The sequence below is a fragment of the Nomascus leucogenys genome, chromosome 1a (assembly GCF_006542625.1).
Source record: "Nomascus leucogenys isolate Asia chromosome 1a, Asia_NLE_v1, whole genome shotgun sequence".
Classification (NCBI taxonomy): Eukaryota; Metazoa; Chordata; class Mammalia; order Primates; family Hylobatidae; genus Nomascus; species Nomascus leucogenys.
The window spans coordinates 42,228,645-42,255,683 of record NC_044381.1 but is presented as its reverse complement, the minus strand read 5'-3'; the positions used below and the strand labels follow the sequence as shown (position 1 = coordinate 42,255,683).

Below are 27,039 nucleotides of genomic sequence, written 5' to 3'. Positions count from 1 at the left end.
GCATTTTACCCCACACTCCCCTGAAACTACTCACCAAGTCATAATACCTCTACATGACGAAGTCAAAGGATCAGTGTTCTGTTATCTGGTCTGGCCTGTCAGCAGTGGCATGTCACAGGCTGACCTCCTACATAAGCAATTTCTTCCCTGGTTTCCAGGACTCTAGGCTCTCCTAGCCTGCCTCTTCCTCACTGGCCACTCTTTCTCGGACTAGTCTTCGCTAGTTTCTGACCTCTTCACACTGAAATGCTTCATATAATAGCCATACCCCAAGACTCAAAAATTTATCTCTAGCTCAGTACTCTCCCTCACACTTCACACTTGTATATCCAGCTGCTGCTCTGCACTTCCATGTCTGATGGGCACTTTGGGCTTAACATAACCACTGCTGACCTTCCCCAGAAAGTATTTCTCCACAGTTGTGTCCCTCTCACTCATCAGCAACTCTACCTATTTACTCTGACCAAACCCCCTAAGCTCTACCTGGAGTCTTCTCTTTCTCACTCACCCTGCATATGAACTTCTGCTAGATCCAGTGTGCTCTCCCTTCAGAAGATACCCAGAATCCAGACACTTCGCACGTCATGGCTCCCAACATGGTCAGAGTCACCATCACCCTTCACCTGCGTCAATCTCCTAACTGGTCTCCCTACTTCTGTTCTTACTGCTGTTCGATGTATTTTTTCACACCATGCAGAAGTAATTTTGCTAGGGTATCAGATAGGCTGTTTCACTTTTTTGCTCAAAACCACGCCAAGGCTTCCTCCGTGTGCCAACGCCCTCATCACGGCTCACAAGTCCCTGTGTGCGGATGGCCCATGACCCAGCCCTCATCTTCCACCAGATTTCCCACTCCTTCCCTCCTGTCACATTGGCCTCTTTGTTATTTTGTTTACTGTTTTCTGTAACCATCTAGATACCAGCACGGTTTGCCCCGAGACCCCTCTGAATGCGTGTTTACTATGAGGTGCCATGGAGTCTTCCAACTGTGGATACTGAGTAGGCAACTGGGTGTGAGACCTGCAGCTGCAGTGGTCCAGGGTGGAGATACGAAGCTGGGAGCTGTCTACATACAGGTGTCATGAAACAGTGTGGAGCTCCAGGTGTGGAAGAAGGCAATTCTTCAAGAAGGTAACAAGAGAAGCACAGACAAGCCTTGAAGAGCAAGGTGTTGAAAGAAAGCCTTCAGAGGAGACCGAGATGGAGCCATTCAAAGATGTAAAAGGAAATCCAGGCGTGCAGTGTAGCAGAGTCCAAAGAAGGAAAGAGTGGTCACCTGTGCTGAAAACTATGGGGACATCAAGAAGATGAGCTCTGAAGATGGTCCACTGGATTCAGCAGTCAGTGGAGACCTCCACAAAAACAGTCCAGGCGAAGGGCAGTAGCAGAAGCCAGGTCTCAGAACTGCCAGTGTAAGTGAAGACGTGGAGATGATAGCTACTGAGAGGAGCAAAGACATGGGGAGTTGCAGAGGGAAACGTCGGGTGACAGGCAAGAGGAATTTAAAGTGGATGTGACTGCTAATCAAATGACACAAGAAAGGGGACAGGCTGATGACAAAGTAGCAGGGACAAGCAAAGGCACTCAGTCCTTAAAAAAGGGCCTGTGGTAGTTGGAGCAACATTTATTGGCCTACAGGAGGGAAGACTGGTTCAGATACCCACAGGTGTGTAGATTTGTCAGGAAATATGACAGAGTCCCAAGTGACAGCATAAGGCCAGGCTGTTAGCTAAAAGTGAGGGGAGTGAAGACAGGATTAGGAATTTTGGAAAGAAAATGTGTGATAGAGCTGGGGTAAGTGGAGATTGGGCTTAGAAAAAGGCAGGTTAACACCACAGAGTGAAGGGCATGTAAGGCTAGCGCTGATGAATTTCCAGTGACTCCAATATGCTAGGCTGTGTTGGCGTATTAATCCTTCACAAACCAATGGAACTGGAACCAATACAAATATATCTCTCTACCATAAATCATGCAAGAACTGCTGTTACTATCACACAGACACACCCAGAACTTTAATTGTCTCTGCCCCTTCTTTATCTGGAACAGCTGTGATGTACTCATTTATCAATTGTCCTTTTCTTTCAGTTAAGTCTCCAGTTTCCGTATCTGGAACAGAGATAGGACTTTCATGATCAAGAAAGCATGTTTCACCTTAGGAAAGGCAAAAAGAAAGACCCTGGGCAATGTGAAATCACTTTCTATAAGACCAGAAATGTGCCTGGAGATATCACCAACCTCGATCTTTTTTTTTTTTTTTAAACTACAGAGGAATCTTAAAGAGTGACTCTTGTGTAGTTTAAAAAAAGAAAAAAAAAAGAAACACTGATAAAATTTCACTTGTTTCTTTTTCTTGTGTTAAAACTTAGTAATTTATTAAAAAGTAACACAGATGGTATGAACCCAGTCATCTAATTACATAATATATAATGGCATCCCTGTGTGTGCAGACATGGAGAGATGCTTCAGTGTTTACCCTGGTTATTTCTGGTGGTAAGATGTTGGGTTGTTATTTTCATCTTTCTATCTTCTGTACTGCTGTAATATTTTATTAATGAGTTTGTTTCATTTTCAGAAAAACAAAGTCAAGATTCTTTAAAACAGATGATCTGGTTTTATACAAATAAACCAATGTGAGCGAACTAAGTTTTTGGTTTCTTAGTTGCCATTTGGTCAAACTGACCCAAGCCTATAAATTTAAAACTTTCCATTAGTTGTTAAGTGTGGGGCAGATAAACTTTATGTTGGTTGAAAATACATAAAACTCACCCTTGTAAAGCTTTATGAATTTGTCCGCACTTTTCCTTCAACACTGCAAAAATCCCTAGATGAAAAAAATACATTTGAGAGTCTATTTGAAACGTATGATAGTACTAACCTAAAAATATTTTTGAAGACCCAGATCAAGTTCATCAATTTAAAATGCTACAAATCCTTCTACATACTAACAGAGCCAGGAACCCAAACCCCCCTGAAGGCCCAAGCTTTGTCTCTGGTGCGTGCTAACCGGCCCCTTCTCACCTCACTATCCCACTTTCAACAAACCTGGAATGATGCTTTCAAGAGCAATCAATCCCTCCTGTTCTCATCAAGATCCTAATCTGGCTAAGAATCAAAGGGTACAAATTTATTGCTTATTTCTTTATCCTAAACAATTTGGTAAAAAATCAACTATAGTAAAGTAATTTTTACAATCTTTTCTTGATATTTTCCTTTTTTATTCAAGGAAAATCCCAAAACTAAAGTATCTGATCAGAAGGTAGGAGTGCCAGGCCATCTGAGAAGCAAGCATATGAATGAGCACGGAGACACACATTTTCCGGTTCTCTGAATCAGTATCACTGATGAAGATTCAGAAATACTGTACCGGGTAGGGCCTGCTGCTCCCTTTCCGTTTTAAGCTTTGCAAAGGTGGCACTGCCGTAGCCAAAGGCCACATTTTAAATTCTCAGTAGACTTTTTATTTTTCCCACCGAGTAAGTTCTTTGCTGGTAAACCCGGCTTGGCCTCAGTACCAACTGATGATTCAAAGGCTAAAGGCGAAAACTCACAATATTTATAAAATTACACAGATAAAAAAGCAGCATGCTTCAGCTGATTTCTCAAAAAACTATTAACCAAATAAAGACTGGCTTATTTACACCAATGGAACGTTTAGGCCTAGAACTGGCTGAGAGCCCCTCCTCCTCCCAGCATCTCCACCCATTATCTGAGCTAGCCTTGCTTTGGCTCTGGCTCCGGCTCCAAGCACAGGAGAAAAGCTCTGACCCCAAGTCCTTGGGGCGGGAATAGCTTCTTCACTGCCGTTCTTCCTACGAATGCCATATAATGTAACTGCAAACCAGTTTTGTCTGGCAAATAATTTCTCCAGTAAGTAAATCAGTAACACAACTAACGTAACCTAAAATCTCTTTGATTTCTTGGGTTTTTAAAGGGTTATACCTGGATTCTCTTCCATGATGTTGAGGGCCTCAATTGCTGCAGCAGCTAACAGGGGAGGTAACGAGGCTGAAAAGCAGTATCCCTGGCCGGAAAGTCGCTGAGAAGAAACAAATGAGTTGAAGACATATACACATTCTCCGTCCTTTCTAGGTAAACATTTGAAAGGCATCGGTTCTCTAGAACAACTACTGAACAGTGTGTACATGTGGTGGCGGGGGTAAGACCCAGCCATAAACAAACATTATACGTGTAACAGAAACAAGACTTTTTGTTAAATGAGAGATCATTTCTACATAGAAATATTTTGAGTGATTCTTTAAAAATTGACATTTAAATAAAAATTGTGTGATAAACTAAGTAAAATGTCGTATTTCGAAGTTATATTTTGAGGTGACCAATGGAGAAATTAGTTTCCGTTTTAGCTCCTGTTTTTAAAAAGAACCCACCTGATGGTCAATTACAAAAGACCTGCCACAGCAGAAACCTCCAATAGAAGCAAGTGCATTCTCCATGTTGGCACTGATAAGATCAATATCATCAATCTGCCGGAAAAGGAGGAGTGACAGTTATTCCACAGTTTAAAGAAAAAAAGGCCAACTTCAAGCCTAGAGACAAAATTTAACAGCATTAAACTGTCTGTTAATATCTGGATTCAAACTACCTATCTACATGAAAATAAAAAATAAACCATATAACATCTATCGCTGAATGAACCGGAGTTTCATGGCCCATCTCTGAAACTGCCTCATTTTATACAGTTTTACCATTTCATTATACATGACAAATTAACTCACAGCAAAGACAAATAAATTATAAGAAGATAAAACCCAGAGCTGTTCGATATTAAAAGTAGTCACAGGTACAAAATAAGAATATTTCCTCGCTAAAACAGTGGTCTAGCTGGTCTTCCTCATGGGATGCACTGAGATAAATAAAAACGAGTCTATCGAAGTTTTGAGCACTTTATTCTTGTATTCAGTTTGCCTCTCAGCATTTCATAAGTCAATTTATCCAAACGTCATGGCGATGGAATCTTTGACCAACTGGACAGCAGAAGAACCTAATGTGCTCTAATGACCTAATGGGCTTTGAGTCCTACATCTTTCTGACCACTCAGAACTCCTTCGGTCCTCATCTTTGGGTCCAGCCCTCAGCACCAAGTTCCATTCTGGGCACACAGTAGGCATTCAATCATTATTTACTGATGGCCATGTTAATGGATTGTCAGAACACAGCTAGTGTTTTCCTTAGTGTTTCATAGATCCAGCGGAGTTTTGAGAAACTCTGCACTCCTGCTCTTTTTAAAAAGCATTTTTAAACCTTTCTTTTTTTTTTTTTTGTTTGAGACAGAATCTCGCTCTTTTGCCCAGGCCGGAGTGCAGTGGCGCTATCTCGGCTCACTGCAAGCTCCGCCTCCCAGGTACACGCCATTTTCCTGCCTCAGCCTCCCGAGTAGCTGGGACTACAGGCGCCCGCCACCGCGCCCGTCTAATTTTTTTGTATTTTTTTAGTAGAGACGGGGTTTCACCGTGTTAGCCAGGATGGTCTCCATCTCCTGACCTCGTGATCCGCCCGCCTCAGCCTCCCAAAGTGCTGGGATTACAGGCGTGAGCCACCGCGCCCGGCCAAACCTTTCATTACGAAAAATTTCAAGCCTGAACAAAGTAGAACAGAACAAAGAATCCCCATCACCCAGATTCAAACACTATCAACTCAAGGACAACGTTGCTTCACCTATATCCCCTACCACCCTCATCATTTCTTTGTAGTGAGTCCCAGACTTCACGGGGTTTCATCTATAAACATTTCACTGTGTATTTCTAAAAGATAAAAACTCTCTCAAAACATAATCACAAAACTAGTATCACACTTAAGACGTTAACAATTTTTAAATGTTAAATTTAAATTTGATGTTAAATATATTCAAATATTTGGTGTTCAAATATCTCTGATTGTCTCACCAAATTTTCTTTTAACAGCATTTGTTTGAATCAGGATCCAAATAAAGCCCGTACATTCTGCTCTCTACTCTCAGGCGCTTCTGAGTATTTCCTCAGTGACAACTGCTGGAAGCATTCACAAAACTACAACAGTGAAGTTTGAGTTTTTTCCTCCATAAAAATTTTCATACCTTAAAAAAGGCTGTAGTGTACTGCTAAATCTGCTTGAATTACACTTCCATTTATCCTTCCATTTACCTCCTCGGTGCATGTAACTGCTGAATGTCAGTCTGCCTTGGAGGAGGTGCTTCCATCCAACCTCCCGGGATATTCACTCTGCTCTACATTTTTCTCTGGGACTATATGGTAGCGGGATGTTGATAATGTAAGGCAATTTTACGTTTTATAGCTCAACTCTGTAACATAGGTTGCACAGCTCTTATGCACATGTTTTGGAGAAAAAGCTTTCTGTAACTCTTCCCGTGGTGGTTGGTAAGACAGCTGTTCAAGACTGGCTGACTTCCTCTGCCCTCAGGCTCCAGGAGCAAAACCCACTAGGCACTGCAGGCAGTCTGGGTCCCTTTCCCTCAGAAAAGGAAGCATGACACCTCAGTCTGTTTGGGACTTTAAGAGGTTTTGCTGAATGCATGCCAGTGGTGTTTCTGACACACACTCACACACACACACACACACACACACACACACACACACGCATAACTGTATCTACCTCCCACAAACACATTATATAGAATACAGATTTTTAAATACTAGAAACAGTATCCTTTCTCTGCCATCATGAATACTTCTGAAAAGACTACTCAGGAAATTCCTAATGATTTTAAGAAATAATTGGAAGGCAAAATTTAACCATTTCTAGAGAAGAGACACTAAAAGCCAATTCAAATGCAACTTTGCAAACAGAGCACAAACCATGACTACCCACTCCGAGTTTATAAGTTCAGAAGGAAGATGGGGTTCCCTGGTCTGGCTGACTAGACTCATCCTGGGCTCACTGAGGTGACAGACACCAAAGTTTCGTGACCCTTCAAACTGATAAGGAGCGCTGTCTTGTGCCTATAAAAATATATGCCTAGCAGAATGGAACTACATGTCTCCTATAAGAGGGGAAACGTTCTTAAAAAAGGGGAACTTACATTGATTCCATAGTGTTCAGTGACTCCTCGGCCATGCTCTCCTAGGACTCCAAATGAAAGGCTTTCCTCCAGGAAGATTCTTGCTTTGTATTTGTATTTTAACTTAACCTAAGTGTTATATAAAGGTTAAAATACTAATGATTAGCACCATATAGAACATATTATGAAGAAAAAAATTAAGATTAAAAAGTATGTACAGCTGACTCTCAATACTTGTGAATTCTATATGTGCAAATTCATCTACTTATTAAAATTTATTTGCAACCTCCAAATCAATACTTTTTTCCTGTCATCACAGATATGTGCATGTGCAGAGCAGTGAAGAATTTGAATTACCTGACACGTGTTTTCCCAGGTGAGGGTGAACAGGCAACTGTTTCAGCTCTGATCCTGTGAACAAGTACCCTTTTCATGGCCTATTTATTGCCACTTTTTTGGACTTCTGTGCTTTTTGTTGGTGATTTTGCTATTTAGAGTGGCCCCCAAGTGTCATGCTAAAGTGCCGTCTGTTACTCCTAGTGCTGTGATGTCCCTTATGGAGAAAATTTGTGTGTTAGAGAAGCTTTGTTCAGGCATGAGTTGTTGTGCAATGAATCAACAGACATTAAATAAGACACCTTTAAACAAAAATACACATAAAGCAAGTTTTGTGTCAACTGGTTGATGAAAATGTTGTAACCAGAGGCTCAGAGGAACCTAACCCTATTATTTGCCCTAGCAGCAATAGTTTAGTATTTCTTATTCCAGGGTTCATGGCAACTTTATAGAATGTAAGTAGGGTGAATGATGAGAATCAACTGTCCTTTAGATGGTCTAAGATGATTCAACTTAACAACAGACAGCACAATACTGATTTTTTTTTTTTTTTTTGAGACAGAGTCTTGCTCTGCCACCCAGGCTGGAGTGCAGTGGCAGGATCATGGCTCACTGCAGCCTTGACCTCCTGGGCTCCAGTGATTCTCCTACCTCCGCCACCCAAAGTGTTGGGATTAAAGGTGTGAGCCACCATGCCCAGCTTCAGTGCTTATCTACACTTGAGCTGTTCCTATACTTCATCTTTAGTTTCGTATCTGTCCATCAGCACTGCTTCATTACTGTAGCCCTATAATATACGTCCTAGTACCTTCTGGTTCACCACCTCCCTCCCATTATTCTATCAACCGCTGACACTCTTACAAAAACAGAAAGAAGAAAACAAATACGTCTCTTCTATTGATACTTAAAATATATTTAGATTTCCTCAGAAATAGTGAAAACACTTAAAAATAACATCTGGAACCCTTATTTTGAATCCTTATTAAATTAATAGACTCCTAGATTAAAATCTCAATGGCCGAATGCAAGGGTGGTTCAACATGGAAAAATCAAATATGTATTACATACACATTAGAAGAATGTAGGGGGAAAAACCCCACATGACCATCCCAATAAATGCAGGAAAAAAATTGACAAAATCCAAGAACCTCTCACGATAAAACACTCAATAAATTAAAAATGGGAAGGAACCTCCTCAACCTGATAAAAGGTTATTACAAAAAACTCACAGCTAACATCACACGCAATGGTAGAAGACTGAAAGCTTTCCTTTTAAGATCAGGAACAAGACAAAGATGCTCATTTTCGCCACCTCTAGTCAACACTGTAGTCGAGGTCCTAGCCAGGGCAATCAGGCAAGAAAGATAAAAGGCATCCAAATTGAAAAGAAACAAGTAAAATTATCTCTATTCACAGATGGTGTAATCTTATACATAGAATAAGATCCACAAAAGTGCTATTTGAGCTAACAAATTCAGCAGAAGTTACCTTATGCAAAAGCAATACACAAGTATCTGCTGTATTTCTATAAACTAGCAGTAAACAATCTAAAAAGGAAACTAAGGAAACAATTCCATTTATAGTAGAATAAAAAAATCAAACACTTAGTGATAAATTTAACCAAAGAGGTGCAGGACGTGTATACTAAAAACCACAAAACATTGCTGAAGGAAATATCTAAATAGATGGAAAAATCCCAAGTTCATGGACTGGAAGACTTAATATCATTAAGATGGTAATACTTCCCAAAGTGACTACATATTCAATGCAATCCCCACCAAAATCCCAACAATACTTTTTACGGAAATGGAAAAGCTAATCCTAAAATTCAAATGGAATTTCAAGAGACCCCAAATAGCTAAAATAATTTTGAAAAAGAACAAAGTTGAACTCACATGTCCTCATTTCAAAACTCACTACAAAGCTACAATAATTGACACAGTGTGGTACTGGTGTAAGGACAGATATATAGAAGAATGAAACAGAATAGAGTCTAGAAATCAACCCATACATCTATGGTCAATTAATTTCAACAACGGTGCCAAGACCAGTCAAGGGGGAAACATTCAACAAATGATGCAGGCAAAACTGGATAACCACTTGTGAAAGAATAAAACCGGACCTCTTCATCATCGCATATGCAAAAATGAACTGAAATGAACTACAGACCTAAATGTAAGATTGAAAACTATAAACTCTTAGGGGGAAACATAGCAGTAAATCTTGATAATTTTGGATTAAACAAAGATTTTTTTTTTTTTTTTTGAGATGGAGTCTCGCTCTGTTGCCCAGGCTGGAGCGCACTGGCGTGATCTCGGCTCACTGCAACCTCCACATCCTGGGTTCAAGCAATTCTCCTGCCTCAGCCTCCCGAGTAGCTGGGATCACAGGCGTGTACCACCACACCCGGCTAATTTTTTGTATTTTTAGTAGAGATGGGGTTTTACCATGTTGGCCAGGCTGGTCTCGAACTCCTGACCTCAAATGATTCACCCGCCTCGGCCTCCCAAAGTGCTGGGATTACAGGCGTGAGCCACCACGCCCGGCCAGATTAAACAAAGATTTTAAAATAAAACACAAAAGCACAAGCAATGACAAAACACATAAATTGGACATCATCAAAATTTTTTAAAACTGTGTGTCAAAGGACAGTATCAAATAAATGAATCAAACCCCCACAAAATAGGAGAAAATATTTGTAAATCATGTATCTGATAAACATCTAGTATCCAGAATATACAAGGAATTCTTTTAAAAACAAAAAGACAAACAACCCAATTTAAAAAATGGGCAAAGCACCTGAATAGATATGTCTCCAAAGATATACGCACGGCCAAACAAACAAACAAACAAGAAAAGAGGCATCATCAGCCATTTGGGAAACACAGATCAAAACGACAGTGAGATACTACCGCATGCTCACTGGGGAGGCTAAACAAACCAACAAAAAACCCTAGAAAATGTAAGTGCAAAGATGTAGACAAAGATGTAGAGAAACTGCAACCCTGGTACATAGCTGACGGGAATGTAAAATGGTACAATCACTGTGGAAAACAGTATGTCAGTTCCTTATTAAGTTAAACACAGAATTACCATATAATCCAGCAATTACCCTGCTAGATATATACATAAAAGAACTAAAAACAGGAATTCAAACAAATACCTGTACACAAATGTTCACAACAGCACTATTCGCAATAGCAAAAAGGTAGAAAGAACCCAAATATCCATCTGTGGATGAATATATAAAACAAAACGTGGTATTATCCATGCAATGGACCATAACTTAGCATTAAAAAGGTATGAAATACTGATACATGGTATACAATGTTAATGAACCTTAAAAACATTAAGTGAATGAAGCCAGAAAGAAAAGGTCATATATTATATGATGCCATTTATAGGAAATAACCAGAAAAGGTAAATCCATAGAGATAGAAAGCAGATTGGTGGTTGCTGGGAGCTAGGGGGAGAAGAAAATGGGGAGTGACTGTTTAATGGGTTTGAGGTCTTCTTTGCGAGTCATGAAAAGGTTTTTGACCTAGAGTTGATGGTTGCACACATGGTAAATGTAACAAATGTCACTGTCCTGTACAATTTAAATTGGCTAATTTTGTGTTATGTGAATTTCACCTCAATAAAGGAAATCTCAATGGTCATGGTTTCTAAAAACAGTTATGTTGCTTTCACTATTAAAAAGCTGAGTTTTGGCCGTGTGTGGTGGCTCACACCTGGAATCCCAGCACTTTGGGAGGCCAAGGAGGGCGGATCACCTGAGGTCGGGAGTTCAAGACCAGCCTGACCAACATGGAGAAACCTCGTCTCTACTAAAAATACAAAATTAGCTGGGTGTGGTGGCACATGCTTGTAATCCCAGCTACCTGGGAGGCTGAGGCAGGAGAATCGCTTGAACCCAGGAGCCAGAGGTTGTGGTGAGCCGAGATCGTGCCATTGCACTCCAGCCTGGGCAACGAAAGTGAAACTCCATCTCAAACAAAAAACAAAAAAACAAAAAAACAAAAAAGCAAGCTATGCTTTCATTCATATGCAATTCTACAAAAGGTAAAACTAATCTACAGGAATAGAAAGTAGATTAATGGCTGTCTGGGGCCAACATGGGTACTCACTACCAAGAGGCATCAGGAAGCTTTCTGGATAAAGTTTGCTTTCTGGGCAAACATTGTCTTACATAAAAACGTTATGTATCTTGACTGTGGTGGTGATGGCTGTGGTGACAGAGATGTGTATACATCTGTCAAAACTTATCAAACTTTACCCTTAAAGTAGGTGTATTTTATACGTTGATTTCACCTAAATAAAGCTGGATCTTAAAAGCTACGTATGGCCGACGCAGGGGCTCATGCCTGTAATCCCAGCATTTTGGGAGGCCCAGGCGGGCGGATCACGAGGTCGAGAGATTGAGACCATCCTAGCCGACATGGTGAAACTCCATCTCTACTAAAAATACAAAAATTAGCTGGGGGTGGTTGCATACGCCTATAGTTCCAGCTACTGGGGAGGCTGAGGCAGGAGAACTGCTTGAACCTGGGGGCGGAGGTTGCAGTGAGCCAAGATGGCGCCACTGCACTCCAGCCTGGCGACAGGGCAAGACTCTGTCTCGGTTTTGGCCAGGTGTGGTGGCTCATACCTGTAATACCAGCACTTTGGCAGGCTGAGGCAGGAGGATCGCTTGAGCCCAAGAGTTTGAGAACAGCCTGGGTAACGCAGTGAGACCCCTACTCCACAAAAAAGGGAAAAATCAGCCAGGTGTGGTGGCAAGTGCCTGTAGTCCCAGCTAACTCAGAAAGCTAAGGTGGAAGGATCACTTCAGCCCAGGAGGGTAAGGCTGCAGTGAGCTGTGTTCACACCACTGCACTCCAGCCTGGGCGACAGAGCAGTCTTGATTACTCTTTGAAGCCCAGCACTGGCATTCAGTGTTGTTCTTTTTCCCTGATCTGAGCAAAATACGCTTATGAGGCCTAATGTGCAAAGCAACGCAGACGTTATACACTAAAAGCGGTCATAAACAAAAGGCACATCTGTCAAATAGTCCAAATATTAAAATTACGGCTGAACATGGTTGCTTACCAATTCTGGAAGAGGACAAATAGTTCCAGTATTCATATACAATCCTTCGACTACAATGAAACGCCGAGTTACACGAGCCTTGCGAGGATTCTTTAAAGGAGAAAAAGCAGACATCTTACATTTCAGTAACTCTAAAGACAAGATCTGTTACATATTCCCCAGCACTTTCACCTTTCAAGATTTATTCCTAAAAAAATATTCTGAATGAATTGAAAGCTCAGTGTTTGTGATGGGTTATTTTGAGATGAACAACAGTGCTAGCTTCTCTCAGACATGTTTTTCAGCTCACAGCATTAGCTAGGTGACCCCCCACACACACGAACTAATTAGGCACTCTGAGAATATTAAAACACAAACAAAACCCTCCAAACCTCCAACTGGGAAGGGGCCTAAGGGACTTTCTAAAGAAATGGGAATGTTTTACATCATAATGGGGCTGACATTCCTGGGTTACATGGGTATAATCACTGGTCAAAATTGTATGGCTGCATTCATGTGGTTCAATGTCTGTCGATTTTACCCAAAACAACTATAATGAAGGTCATCATCATGAAGACGGGGTGAGGAACAGATGGCACAAGAATGATGTAATGCTGACAACAAAGCTGGGAGAAGGGTACAGGGGGCTTCACTATACCACTGTGTTTCCTTCTTGTATGTTGGCATTTTTCCATAACAAAAAGTTAAAAAACTCAAACCGTTTTCCTTCACCTCCCAAAAAAAGGGGCAACCCTGTTCTCTCCTCACTCCCCACTGATCTATTATCGGATCAAGCAAAATTTGACTATGAGCTTGTCCAATGATGTTCCCAGGTGGTGGGGTAGAGAGGTCTCCTTTTCTTTTTTTTTGAGACAGAGTGTCACTGTCACCCAGGTGGGAGTGCAGTGGCGCCATCTCTGCTCACTGCAACCTCCGCCTCCAGGGTTCAAGCACCTCCTGAGTAGCTGGGATTACAGGCACCCGCCACCACGCCCAGCTAATTTTTGTATTTTTAGTAGAGATGGGGTTTCACCATGTTGGCCAGGCTGGTCTTGAACTCCTGACCTCTTGATTACTGACCTCGGCCTCTCAAACTGCTGGGATTATAGGTTTCAGCCACCGCGCCCGGCAGAGATCTTCTTTTCAAAAAACACACACCTTCACACACTCTGCTCAGAGCAAGTCACTAATAAGTCCCTCACATGTATGAAACTGTACATGGTTCAGGTGTGTGGGACTACAAAAAATACTGAGATCCACAGATAGAGTTTGCCATTCCCTTCTTACTCAGAGGTTTCTTGCCTCTAAGCTTCTGCTCCAATGGACAATTAGAAATGATCAGAATTAGCAAGTATCAGAGCAATGCTTTAAGGGGCATTTTACAACCCACAGCAGTAGCACTAAAAAAAAAAAAAGTTCGTTGAGGAATAAAAAGTATACATCACTGACGTTGCTCAATCATCTTTACTCTGTCAACTCACAACTCAAAGCTGGGGAGCTAGCAATATGTTAGAAGTGATTGATGAAGAGATGCCACCCTAATTTCTACACAGGGCATGCTACCTCTGCCTGTCTTTAAGGAAAAACATTTTCTCAGATTTAGAAATATTCAATGTAGGATTCTTGGGAAATGGAAAAGTACAAAAAACAATTAAATAAATTAGCTAATCATACCACATGGTGATAATTTTTGTCTTTCTTGTATAAACATATAAATTATTTTGTTCAGGATCAGGATTTTACTGTAGTTTTAGGACCTGAGTTTAAAAACATTATGCTATGAGCATTTCTAAATTATTTCGGATTACATGATTTTAACGGAGACGTTCTGCCTGTGACTATACCATAAACTACTTATTTCCCTAATGTTGGATTTAGTTGTTTCCCTCATTTGCTTTTCCGTATCACAATATGAATATCCTTCAATATGTGACATCATTTCTCGTAAGTTTTTAAAGACGGCACCACAGGAATGGGTCAAAGGGCATGGAATTACTTCGATCCTGGAATGTATCTGCCCATTTGCCTTCTAGAAAGGCAGTGCCAATTTAAACTCTTTCCAGTGTCACAGGAACACTCTTTGTCTCACCACACCTGTGTTGGCACTGACTATTACTATTAAAAACGTGCCCTAATTTAACAGGCAAAACTCCTAGCCTAATTTCCTTAATTATTAGTGAGGCCAGGCTATTTTTCCCTTCTTCATAGTTATGTGTATTCCTTTTATGAACTACTGTTCATATCCACTGACCATTATGGGAACCCTGTAGGAAAGCGGATAAAAAACAATTCATGAACCATAGCACTTGGGAAATGGACAAAGAAAACATTCAAAGTGTTAACGACCAGATTATTTATGTGAAAATGAAACTGAAAATGAATATTTCTAAAAACCAAAATGTACAGTTACTTAGAAAGCCTGCTCTCAGCAAGAAAAATATAAATTAGTAAAAAAGTAAAAATTATAAAGCGGAAATAAATTTCAAGATATTTAATTTTACTTCTTGTTGCTCATTTAAAAAAAAGTTCTAAGGCTTACAGACCTTGGAGAAAAAGAGCACATACAAAACATGAATCTGATGTTTTCCAAATTTATACAACACTAACTTGGCAAAACAAATGGCAGCAGACTGCAGTTCTATTACTGAATACAGACTAGCTTTCTATTACTGCATCATCATAAGAAACATCTTTTTATACTTTGTAGAAATAAATTAACCAGTGGAATGGGCTGTTTTCAGATTTTGCCTATAGATTTTTCTAAATTGTGTAAATGTGAAACGTTAGCCTACAGCAGATTTAGTATAAAATGGCAAGATCATGCAGAGTCATCATGAGAATATGTATATTCATGAAGTGATGCACTTAGGCTGACACCTAAACAAAGATGACAGAATCCTAAATGAATAATGCAAATATTTGGAAAACTGAAAATTAACACAAAATACACAAAATTAAGAAATGTGATGAGCATTTTTATCATTTATTCTAGTTATGAATGAGTTGCACTGGCAAAGTCCACTTGAAACTGTGTCTGAGATGAAGACACACACATCATGGTGCCCTGCTCAGAACCACAGACCTGAGCTACTTTACTTACCCATGTCATCAGGGGAAAATAAATTATAATTTTAACGAGGATGCTCTGAACACACTTCCTCTGTTTCACTCTAATCAGAACACCAAGGAGCTACTTCCAAACCACCATCACCTGGGGTTATGTTAGGTTCTTGAGAGGAAAGAGCTGAAAACAGGGCTGCAAGCTGGATGGAGACCACGTTAGGGGCAGTCATTTCCCACAGGCAGCAGCTGCTACTCAGAGCAGGATACAGGTGGGGTGGGGAGAAAGGGCTTCCCTTTGTTCATATATTAATATAATAAGCTTGCTGCCATTCTTTCCTCATGTAATTGATACATGATTTATTCTGGAATGAATAAGCCTATTCTGAATTCACTAGGTACATGCCATTAAAGGCCTAGTAAGTTTTGGTGTCCTTATGCCCAGCTATGAGTAGACATCTCCCCGCCTCACTAAGCACATACTGTTTTACAGCCTCTCTTGATCTCTTAGAAAGCTGCTTGGATTACCTCCCTCCAATTTGCTATATGTAATTACAGCAATGACAAGGCAATTACAATCAGACTTGGCTCTCTGACACGAAGTACATTTAATAAGCAGGAACATCTTAATATCCAAATGTGACCCACAGGCAAGTTTTCATGACAAATTACCATTTCATATATAATTTAACTGGTTAGAAAGTACAAAAGAACTGTGTAATTTTCTTCAAAAGAATCATACCTTTTGATCTTCGATCTCTTGTTCTTTTAGTAGTCGCTCGAGGTCAGCCATGTCATTATGCTTAAATAACTTAATGTCACTACGGGATGCCTGTAATCCTTTCTGAATAGCAAAGCAGGCAGCTCTATCTCTGCAAGGAAAAGAGATCCACCAAATTGGGTTTCAAGGGTCTTGTCAACATTCTCAAAAAGGAATGCTTGTTTTTGTAAGCTGACTAATCACTGATTGTTAACATGAGCATAGCAAATAAATAAAACATGTTTGAATATTTAAATATCATCGTTTGCTCTTCATCCATGAGTCCTTTTCACATAACTACCATATTTAATCTATTCCAAGAAGCACACTCTCACTATATATTAATCTCTCTGAAATCAGCATGCGTCTTACTATGGATGACATATCAGTTTATTCACATACTTTTCTAAGAAACATAAAATACTAGTGTGCCTCACCATCAGTGGCATCTCTGATTTGACTGCCACATTACTCTGCCATTATTTTGCCCTGAGAAGTAATACTGGTAGCCCGGCTAGACAGAAAACTTTTAGATAATGACTATTCTACTGTAGCCAAACACCACAGAAAAAAATGAGGGGTACCCAGCCCCATCCATGCCAGCAAAGGCTGAGCAGGGAACCTAGACTTTGACCCTCGAGAGGCTGTAACGAGGCGACACCCCTCCTAAGGTGGTGTCAGGGAAGGCCAAGTAGGAAGCTGAGCCTTTTATTCCTATCAGTTGGTAACAAGTGGACCCCCTCCACCCCCACTGTGGTGTCAGCAAAGAACACATGGAGAGTCCTAACTTCCACCTGCACTTGGGAGTAGTGGGCACCCTCCCCATCTCCTCCTGGGCAGTGTCATAGGAGGGCGAGTGGAGAGTCAGGACTATTACCATCACCCAGCAGCAACAAAGAAACCCCCAGTGATGTCAGTGGAGGCCGAGTAGGGCCCCTGAATTGTTCCTCCTCCTGGCAGTATGAGGCAGCAGTCCCCCAGCCCCTTCCCCTGTTGGAACCATGTCAGAGAAAGCCAAATAAAAGAGATGGCTTAAACTAGACATGGACTACAGCAGCATAATATGAAAGTGTCTAGGTTTCCATCAAATATCCCTTATATCAAGAACCAGAAGATATCAAGTAGAATGAAACAACAAATGCCAACAGTGAGATGACAGAGATATCAAGATTATCTTACAATAATTTTGGAGTAGCCACGATAAAAAGTATTTTCATGAGCCACCATGAAGACACCTGAAGCAAATGAAATAATAAAAAGCCTCAGTGATGAAATGGAAGATACAAACAAGAGTCCTACAGAGATATCAGAACTGAAAAACCAAATTACTAAAATAAGAAGCTTAGTGGATGGGTTCAGCAGTAGAATGGAGGCAGAGGAAGGATCAGTGAACTGAGACAAGCAATAGAAGTTATTCACTGACAGCCAGGCACAGTGGCCCACGCCTGTAATCCCAGCACTTTGGGAGGCTGAGGCGGGTGGATCACGAGGTCAGGAGATCGAGACCATCCTGGCTGACATGGTGAAACCCCATCTCTACTAAAAAAAAAAAAAAAAAAAAAAAAAAAAATTAGCTGGGCGTGGTGGTGGGTGCCTATAGTCCCAGTTACTCAGGAGGCTGAGGCAGGAGAATGGTGTGAACCCGAGAGGCGGAGCTTGCAGTGAGTCAACATCGCGCCACTGCACTCCAGCCTGGGTGACAGAGCGAGACTCTGTCTCAAAAAAAAAAAAAGAAGAAAAAAGAAAAAAGAAATTATTCACTGAGCACAACAGAAAGAAAATAGACTAGAAAGAAATGAACAGAGTCTCAGGGACCCATGGGATTATAATAAAAGACATTAACATTTGTGTCATTGGAATTCCAGAAGAAGAGAAAGAGGCGGGGAGCTAAAAAGGTATTCAAATAAATAATGGCTAAAAACTTCCCAAATTTGTCAAGTGGTTTAAATCTACAGATTAAAGAAGCTGAGCAAAATCTATACGGGCAAATGCAAACAAGTAGTTGCCAAGGCACATCACAGATAACTTCTGAAAACAAACGACAAAAAAAATCTTGAAAGCAGCCAGAGAAAAAATGACACCTCATACGTAGAGAAAAACAATTTGAATGACGGGAGGTTTTTCATCAGAAACCAGACACCAGAAAAAAACCATCACAATGTGTTTCTAATGCTGAAAGAAAATAACTGTCAACCCAGAATCCTATAACCAGCAAAAATATCCTTTAGGAATGAAGGTGAAATCAAGACATTCTCAGTTAAGAAAAATGAAGAATATTTGTCACTAGCAGACCTGCCCTAAAGAAATGGCCAAAGGAAGCCCTCTAAACAGGAAAAAAAGCCATAAAAGAAGACTGTTAAATTATCAGGAAGGAGGAAGGAGCACAGTAAGTAAAAAATATGGGCAAATACACTAGGCTTTTTTTCTCCTCTGGAGTTTTCTAAATTATTTTGGACAGTTAAAGCAAAAATTACAACACTGATGTGGTTCTCACTGTATGTACAGGAAATATTTAAAACAGTTGTAATGTAAACGAGGCAAATAAAGCAATGTAAAGGAAGGTAAAAGTTTCTACACCTGAATTGGTACAATGATGACACCAGTAGTCTATTATAATGTATGTGTAATGTAACACTCAGAGTAATGACTAAAAAAAGCTATACAAAGAAACAGTAAATTCTAAAAACATGTTCAATTAGCCCACAGAAAGGCAGAAAAGAGAAAATAGAGAAACACAAAGTAGAGTGAACAAACAAGAAACAAAAAGCGAAATGGCAGACTTTGTTTTAACAGACTCAAACTCTGCTATATCAATAATTACATTAAATGTAAATGTACAAATATATTATTTAAAGACAGGCAGGTAGAATAAATTAAATAACATGACCCAACTATATGCTGTCTGTAAGAAACTCACTACAAATATAATAAAATAGGTAGTAAAAAATACAGATATATACACATAACTATGTAATATAAAAAATAACAAAAAGGGTATCTGACAAAGTAAACTTTGGAAGAAAGAAAATTATCAGAGTGTTTGCTTTGGCAGCACATACACAAAAAGTGGAAATTATCAGAAACAGAGAAGAACATTATGAAATGCCAAAAGGGTCAATTCATCAAGAAAACTCAGTAATCTTAAATATGCACTAAACAAAAAAGCTAAAAAATTTGAGATGCAACCGCTGATAAAACTGAGATAGACAAACCCACAATTACAGTTGGAAGCTTCACTATCCTTCAACAACTGATAGAAGAACTAGACAGAAAATCACCAAGATAGAAGAACCCAAAAACACCATCAACCAAAAAGACTTGACATTTATAGAACACTCCACCAAACGGCAGCAGAATACACATTTTTTAAGTGCCCACGTAAGATATTCCAAAATAGACTACCGTATTAGCCATAAACCAAACTACAACAAATTTAAAGTCCCCAAACACCTGAAAAGTAAACAATACGCTTCTAAATAATCCATAGGTCAAAGGGAAAGTGTAAACTGGGCACAGTGGTGTGTTTTTGTAGTCCCAACTACCCAGGAGGCTGAAGCAAAAGAATCCATTGAGCCCAGGGTTCACGGCCAACCAGAGAAAAATAGTGACACCCTATTTCTTAAAACAAAACAAAAATGAACTAAATACAAATGAAAACACAACACATCAAAATTTGTGAGACACAACTAAAGTAGTGTTGAGAGGGCAATTCATAGCACTAAATGAACATTAAACAAAAGAGAAAAAGTTTCAAATTAATAATTTAAGCTCCTACCTCCAAATCAAGAAAAAGAACAAAATAAACCAAAAGTGAGCAGAAGGCAGGAAATAGGAGAAATCAATCAATGGAACTGACAATAAAAATACAATAGAGAAAAACCAATGAAACAAAGAGCTGATTCTTTCAAAAGATCAATAAAATTGACAGACCTCTAACAAGACTGACAAAGCAAACAGGAGAAAAGGCACAAATTACCAATACCAGGAGTGAAACAAGGTATGTAACTGTGGACTCTGCAGACATCAGAATAATAAGGGAATACCATGAACAGCACCACACATGTACATCTGACAACTTTTAAGAAATGGACCAACTCCTTGAAAAACACAAACTACCTCAATTCACTCAATACGACAGATAATTTGAATAGCCTGATAACTACTAAGGAAACTGAATTCCGAGTTAAGATACTTGCAAAAAAGACATCTCCAGGCCCAGATGGTTTCATGGGAGAATTCTACCAAACAATCAAATAATTAAAAGTAATTCTATACAAATAGCTCCACAAAATAGAAGATAGAACACTTCCCAATTGATTCTATGAAGTGTTATTCTGCTACCAAAACCAAAGTAAGTATCAAAAAGAGTGTGTTATAGGACAATCTCCCTCATGAACACAGATTCAAAATCCTTAACAAAAGATTGGCAAATCGAATTTAGCTTTTTATAAAAAAAATTATACCCCATAACCAAGTGGTATTTATTTCAGGTATGCAAGGCTGGTTCAATATTTGAAAATAAATCAATGTTATCCACCACATTAACAGACTAAAAAAGAAAAATCACATGATCGTATCAACCAATACAGAAAAAGTAGTTGACCAACCAAATTCACACTGATTTGCAATGAAAATGCTCAGAAAAAAAAGGATGAGGTGCAAGAAAGTGAATGTAATAAAGAGCATCTGTAAGAAAGCTGCACCTAACATTATACTTATTGGTGAAAGAGCAAATGCTTTCTAATATCAGGAACAGGGCAAGAATGTCTTCTCTTACTACTTTTAACACAGTCCTGGAAGTTCTTGCCAGTGCAGTAAGACAATAAAAGGGAATAAAAAGTAAGTAGATTAGAAAATAAATAAAACTATTTACAGATGACATGACGATTGTCTACATGGAAAATCCTAAGCAATCTAGAAAAACAGTTCCTAGAGCTAACTGAGTTTGGCAAGGTTGCAGGATACAAGCTCAGCACACAAAAAATCCATTTCATTTCTACATTTTAGCAATGAGTATGTGGACATCAAAATTTGTATTTGCAAACCACATATCTGATAAAGAACTATGATCTAGAATGTATAAAGAACTCTCAAAACTCATTCGTATAAAAACAAATCATACAACCAGAAAATGGACAATGTAGTATTTATCAAAGGAAGCATAGGAGTTCACCAGTAACCACCAACTTTTTCTGGACTTAAAAAGAATTTATAGTGGGGTGCTTGCGTATAAAGTGACACTGAATGACACTGCAGCTGTCTGTAACTCTGCTTTTACTAAAAACCTAGGAACACTGTTTAAGTCAATGGCGCTTCAGTTAGTGATGAGTCTTTCACGTTATTTTTAAACTATTTGCCAAAAATTAACAAAAATATTCATTTTTATGGTCACATTAGTATACTACTTAGACCCAGGACATTTGCTCTAGTGCTCCTAGACTGCGGTAGGGCTATAGTGAGGAATGGGTCACATGTACTGCAGAAGCCCCAGGTAGAGTCAGCTCTGTAGTAATTATGATAGAAGGTTCTGTCGCTGCACAAGCGTTCCAACGGTGAGTGGTAAGTAAGAGGCCAGTGCAGGGCTTGAGGGATGCCAGGCTCTGCAACACAGTTATCTGGCCTGTATTCTGAGCTCCAGCTTCCTTTCATTCATTTACTGAACTACTGTTTATTGACCATTACTAAATGATAAATACTATTCTAAGTAATGGGCTCCCAGCAAGAAACAGAAGCAAATAACCACACAGATATACAATTATAAACTGTTACAAGTTCTACAAAAGAAAAGTACAGTAAGTATGAAGCAAATGAGCAGAGCAGAGTGTGTGTGAGAGTGTGTGTGTGTGTCTGTGTGTGGGAGGGAGGCTTGAGAAGCAGGGTGACCTTGACAGGCAGTTTGAGTGCTCCTGTGAGCATGGATAAACAAGAACAATAAATTCTCTCTGGCTGTAAGATTTTGTCCACATGCAGCAGGGGTGTTGATCTGCTCTGAGAGGTGTGGGATGGCTTCCTTGCAGAGGTGACGTATGTGAAGGATGAGAAGGTTAAGTAGGAGAGGGGAGGAGGAACAGTGTTCTAGTCAGAACGAGCATGTGCGTGGGCCCCAAGGTGAGAGGACACTAGCATACAGGGCTGGCAAGGCTACAGCTTAAACACCTCGGGGAAAATGGTACAAAATGAGCCTGAAAAAGTGGTGCAGAGCTCACAAGATCATACAAAGGACTTGGGTCTTCATTTTAGGAACAATAGAAGCTCTAAATTGTATTAAATAAAATGTGACAAAATAGGATTTACATTTTAAAAAGATTACTCTGGCTATGATGTTAAAAAGGAAAAGAGGAGGCCAGGCGCAGTGGCTCACGCCTGTAATCCCAGGAGTTCAAGACCAGCCTGGCCAACATGGTGAAACCCCATCTCTACTAAAAATACAAAAAATTAGCTAGGTTTCGTGGCTGGTGCCCGTGGTCCTAGCTACTCGGGAGGCTGAGGTAGGAGAATTGCTTGAACCCGGGAGGCGGAGCTTGCAGTGAGCCGAGATCACTCCACTGCACTTCAGCCTGGGCGACAAGAGTGAAACTCCATCTCAAAATAAAAAAAAATTAAAAAATAAAAATAAAAAAAGGCCAGGCGCGGTGGCTCACGCCTGTAATCCTAGCACTTTGGGAGGCCAAGGCAGGTGGATCACCTGAGGTCAGGAGTTCGAGACCAGCCTGGCCAACACGGCAAAACCCCGTCTCTACTGAAAACACAAAAAATTAGCCAGGCATGGTGGCGCATGCCTGTAATCCCAGCTACTCGGGAGACTGAGGCAGGAGAACTGCTTGAACTTGGGAGGCGGAGGTTGCAGAGAGCCAAGATTGCGCCACTGCACTCCAGCCCGGGTGACAAAGTGAGACTCCATCTCAAAAAAAAAAAAAAAAAAAAAAAGAAAGAAAGAAAGAAAGAAAGAAGAGGAAATTAAAGTCAATTTGAGACCAAATTTTAGTCCACTCATAGGACGACAGGGCTTGGCTTGGGGCGGCAGATGCCTCTGACTGGTTTAATCAGCTGCCTGGGGCCTGCCAGCCCTTGCTTGGCTGTACTCTGCCCTTCACAGTAAACCTCGATAGCACGCATTCAGGACAGGCACGCGAATGTGAAGATCCACTTGTGGGTAGTCAAAGAAGTGTCCAAGTCATGGCTCCTCCATCCTTAATAAGGTAGGAAGCAAGATCAGCTGAGACCAGGTGACAGGGTGAATGGGTGATGAGACATGGAGAGACTTTGCCGGGCAGTCTGAGTGACAACGTGAGGTGGTGACCACAGACTAGGATACCACACAGCCACAGAGCTGCCCAAAGAAGGTAGATAGCTGTCCTCATCTGGACATCAATAAATAATTATCATGGCAGATAAATGACTATAGACACCGTGAAGCATCTTTTAAGTGAAGGTTTCAGAAATTTTGAAACCTTTGGTGAGGTGACTATTTCTTGAAAAACAAAAAGCAGCATTATTTTATGTAGGTAACTTCTAATGAAGTATTTCTCTAAGACAGTCGGTATTATTTCAAAGGCACTGCTATTAGAAAACTAGGTAACGTCTACTTACACAAAAACAATGTCCCCTCTTTTAGAGTAAGCAGGAATAGCGCTGGCTATGGTGGCAAATCCATATGAGTATATAATGGCTTCTTCTGTCTTCATAAATTTTGCCAGGCGGTCTTCCAAATCCAAATGAACATCTATTTCAGTTAAAAAAGTTAAATGGTTAAATATTTCAGTTAAAAAAGTTAAATGGTTAAACTTATAATTATTTTTCTCTACTACAGAACAAATAAAAGAACACAAGCAGTATAATTACCAATACTTTCACCTTATGGCCAAAATGGAATTGTTTTTAAATGATAGATTATGTAAGATCTATTAAAATAATTCTAGGCCCATACAACTTCTAAAATTCATGAACTAAATCAGCTACGCATCTATCTGCAAAATGTGTTACTGGAGCAGTTCCAACTTCTGGTTATGCTTTGATATCACTCTACTGTAAGAGTTCAAGGCCTACCAAGTTTCCCTGCATTAACTGCCCTTGACCAAAACCACTGAGGTCTCACCAACGTTTGATGTTAACTTATTAATGTCTGTTTGCATTTTAGCAAAAAGAACCCTGTATACTTCGCATCAAGAAGGTGACACTTACTAGAACTCCAGTGACCACGCCTCTAACAATCTGTGTCAGCATTTAGTAGTGGCACCTCCCATCACTTTCTGGGGCTGGGATTCTGTCTGAATTTCTTGTAAGTGTAATGAAGAATTCAAATTTATAGTACAAAAGGAAATATAGTCCTTTTATAGATGCACCGTAAGGAGGATGTTGACATAATAATGAGGATAAATTACAATTATTAGACTGACATGTTTTATTTTCCTCTTAAATCATGACTCCTTACAGCCTTTTACCTCTCAGACTGAACCATGAGGCTTCATGCCCTCGGACGGAGGACCAGTGATGCTTAGAATAAATAGGGCACTTGGGCCAGCTTAGAATCTTAAAACTTTAAAGCAGTCTTCAAATGAGACATTATCAAGGAGGGAAAGGGATTTTTAAAAATTCCTTTAGCTCTTTTAACTATGGCAGGACCCAAGCCTGGAGGACTAGATAACAGAGTTTCACCACGGGCCCTGTGTGGGGAGAGCTCGAAGAAGCCAGGCCCCTCCAGTCTTAGAGCGCTATGGCAGAAAGGAGGGAAATCAGAGGCCACAGAGTTGGATTTTGAGACCCAGGATGAGTGAGCCGTGATGTGTCTACTGATGAGAACCCAAGCACAGGCAATGGCAGGCGGTCTGGGCATTCCTGAGCTAGGGGCAAGCAGAGAGGGCTGACGGCCTGGCAGGAGGCAGCATATTTACAGACTTCCTAAAGAACGTTACAGAACTGTTAAAATGAACTATTAATTCCATTCCTATCAAATAGTGATAAAATATGAGGCATGCTTCTTCCTATTTGTACGTTAACACAGTCAATATCATTTGATTTCCATTACCAATTGGTTATAGTTATTTTATAAAATGGACACTTTCCATTACACCAACATTAAATAAACGTGGGACTTTACAACACCACACAGAGTTTAGAAGAACGTATCCCAGGTGATCTTCGAGTATAAGATCTCTGACACTACGATCACACGAAATCCAAGGCCGTGATTCCCTGTATCTGACAGCCACCCTCTAGGAGAGATGCTATCAGAAAAGGTTTCAGGCAAAATCTAGCAAGAAAGAGGAAAACAGCCAAGTACCTCTGAGCATGGGTTACTATTGGGTACGTCTTCCTTCTCATCTTGGGTACGTCTTCCTTCTCATCTTGGGTATGTCTTCCTTCTCAACCTCATTACTGTTCTCTGAGCACCATCACTTTGCTACCGCTCACGTTCCCAGGTAGGAGGCCTCCTTCAAACTATAATGGTGCTTCTAATTGAAAATATCTGCCACAGACCTTCACAGTTCAGCCAGAAGGACAACCCAGGCAACAGTGGTTTGCTTTCATTTGGTATCTCCGTTTCAAAAAGAAAAACATGCTATGTATACAAACTATTTTTGCTAACCACAAAAGGGATTTTAAATCATTCTGTAGACTTCTTAGCTCTAAATGACTCTTTTCATTGATGAATGATGAGAATGTAAAACTGAGTATGACCCTGTTTCAGGACTTTAGAGTTACCCACTTGATGAAAATCAGCATGTTACAAATCTTCCCATCATTAGGTGTACTCGGAACTGTTTATATACAGTTGCCATAAGTGGGAAGAAGAATCTCTCAACAATAAATCAACGACTTACTGGTTCTAGCACAGTCCCAAAAATTCAAAAAGACTAGTCTTTTCCTTCTATCAAAAGACACTGGGTTTTAGCTGATGTCAGCCTTGCAAAGCAGGTTTTGTGACAGGTAAATATGAGTAACTGCAGAACTTGTTTCTCTTGATGCTCCTCTGTGCAACGAAGAAACTCTCAACCCAAGGGAGCAGAAGGCAGCAAGCAGGAAAACTACAAGGGCACTCACTTTTCTTCAACTTTTGATGTCCATATCTTCTGTGTATATGATCCATTTCACTAACTGGAGCTGTAGACTTGCATGGAATAAAACTAAAGTACTATATTCTACAATTCACTGTTAGCACTAAACATGGCAGAGAAGTGACCACAGAGGGAGGTGTCCTAGAATGCCTCCGCACACCTCACAGCCCTCAGCACTTTCTTGCACTTGCTTATCTGCCTGTCTGGCTCCCTCACCGGAACCTCAAGGGACAGGAGGCCTCACTACCTCGGTCACCACAGAGCTCAGATTGTAGTTAGGTCTGGGGGTTCAGCTCTGGGCAGCCTTGGTGCCTTCCTCTGTCAAACAGGGGGGATAGTCCTACCTTCCTCAAGGGTTAGTAGGAGGACTGCACGAGTTAATGCTGATAAAACACTCAGAACACTGCCTGGCATGGAACAAGCAATATGCTATTTAAGAGTTTGTTTAATTACATTAATACTTGTAGAATAAAAGAAAAGGTTTTATTTTAAAAGCAAAAACCTGGTCACACTTTAGGCAATCTTCTAATAAAGCTATCTGAATTCTGAATTGTTAAGATTATCTTCCAATAAGAGCCACTTGTTCAGCTTCTCACTTACAAGGAGGAGAGATTATGGCCTTCCTGGTTGTTTTCCAGAGAAAATACCATAAAATAGCTGCCTTTAGGACAGTTTAGAAACAAACTACATTTTCTCTTAAGGCCTTCATATTTTTGCATACATACTGTCCTTAAAAAAAAAAAAAAAAA

General features: G+C 40.1%; 1 protein-coding gene and 1 long non-coding RNA gene across 6 annotated transcripts in view; one reads left to right on the top strand and one right to left on the bottom strand.

The window, feature by feature from the left end:
• Window positions 1–27,039, bottom strand: part of LOC101176191 (serine palmitoyltransferase 1) — a 77,923-nt gene that overhangs the window by 12,295 nt on the left and 38,589 nt on the right. For 4 of the 5 annotated variants that reach the window (XR_004028427.1, XM_030805343.1, XM_030805492.1 and 1 more), the window contains 7 exons: window positions 23,826–23,958; window positions 16,218–16,347; window positions 12,437–12,526; window positions 7,034–7,141; window positions 4,386–4,481; window positions 3,940–4,036; window positions 2,767–2,821 (listed from right to left, as the gene is read on the bottom strand). Coding sequence is in view for 4 of the 5 variants with exons in the window: in XM_030805343.1 (XP_030661203.1) it covers window positions 2,767–2,821; window positions 3,940–4,036; window positions 4,386–4,481; window positions 7,034–7,141; window positions 12,437–12,526; window positions 16,218–16,347; window positions 23,826–23,958 (709 nt within the window). In the remaining variant the exon portion in view is untranslated. Of the gene's footprint in view, window positions 1–1,405; window positions 2,107–2,766; window positions 2,822–3,939; window positions 4,037–4,385; window positions 4,482–7,033; window positions 7,142–12,436; window positions 12,527–16,217; window positions 16,348–23,825; window positions 23,959–27,039 lie in introns of those variants that run through there. The other variant, XM_030805546.1, reaches the window with a different exon arrangement.
• Window positions 1,329–6,027, top strand: LOC115833037. Its single transcript, XR_004028475.1, has 3 exons — window positions 1,329–1,412; window positions 3,932–4,089; window positions 5,919–6,027. It is a non-coding gene; the product is annotated as an uncharacterized LOC115833037 (long non-coding RNA).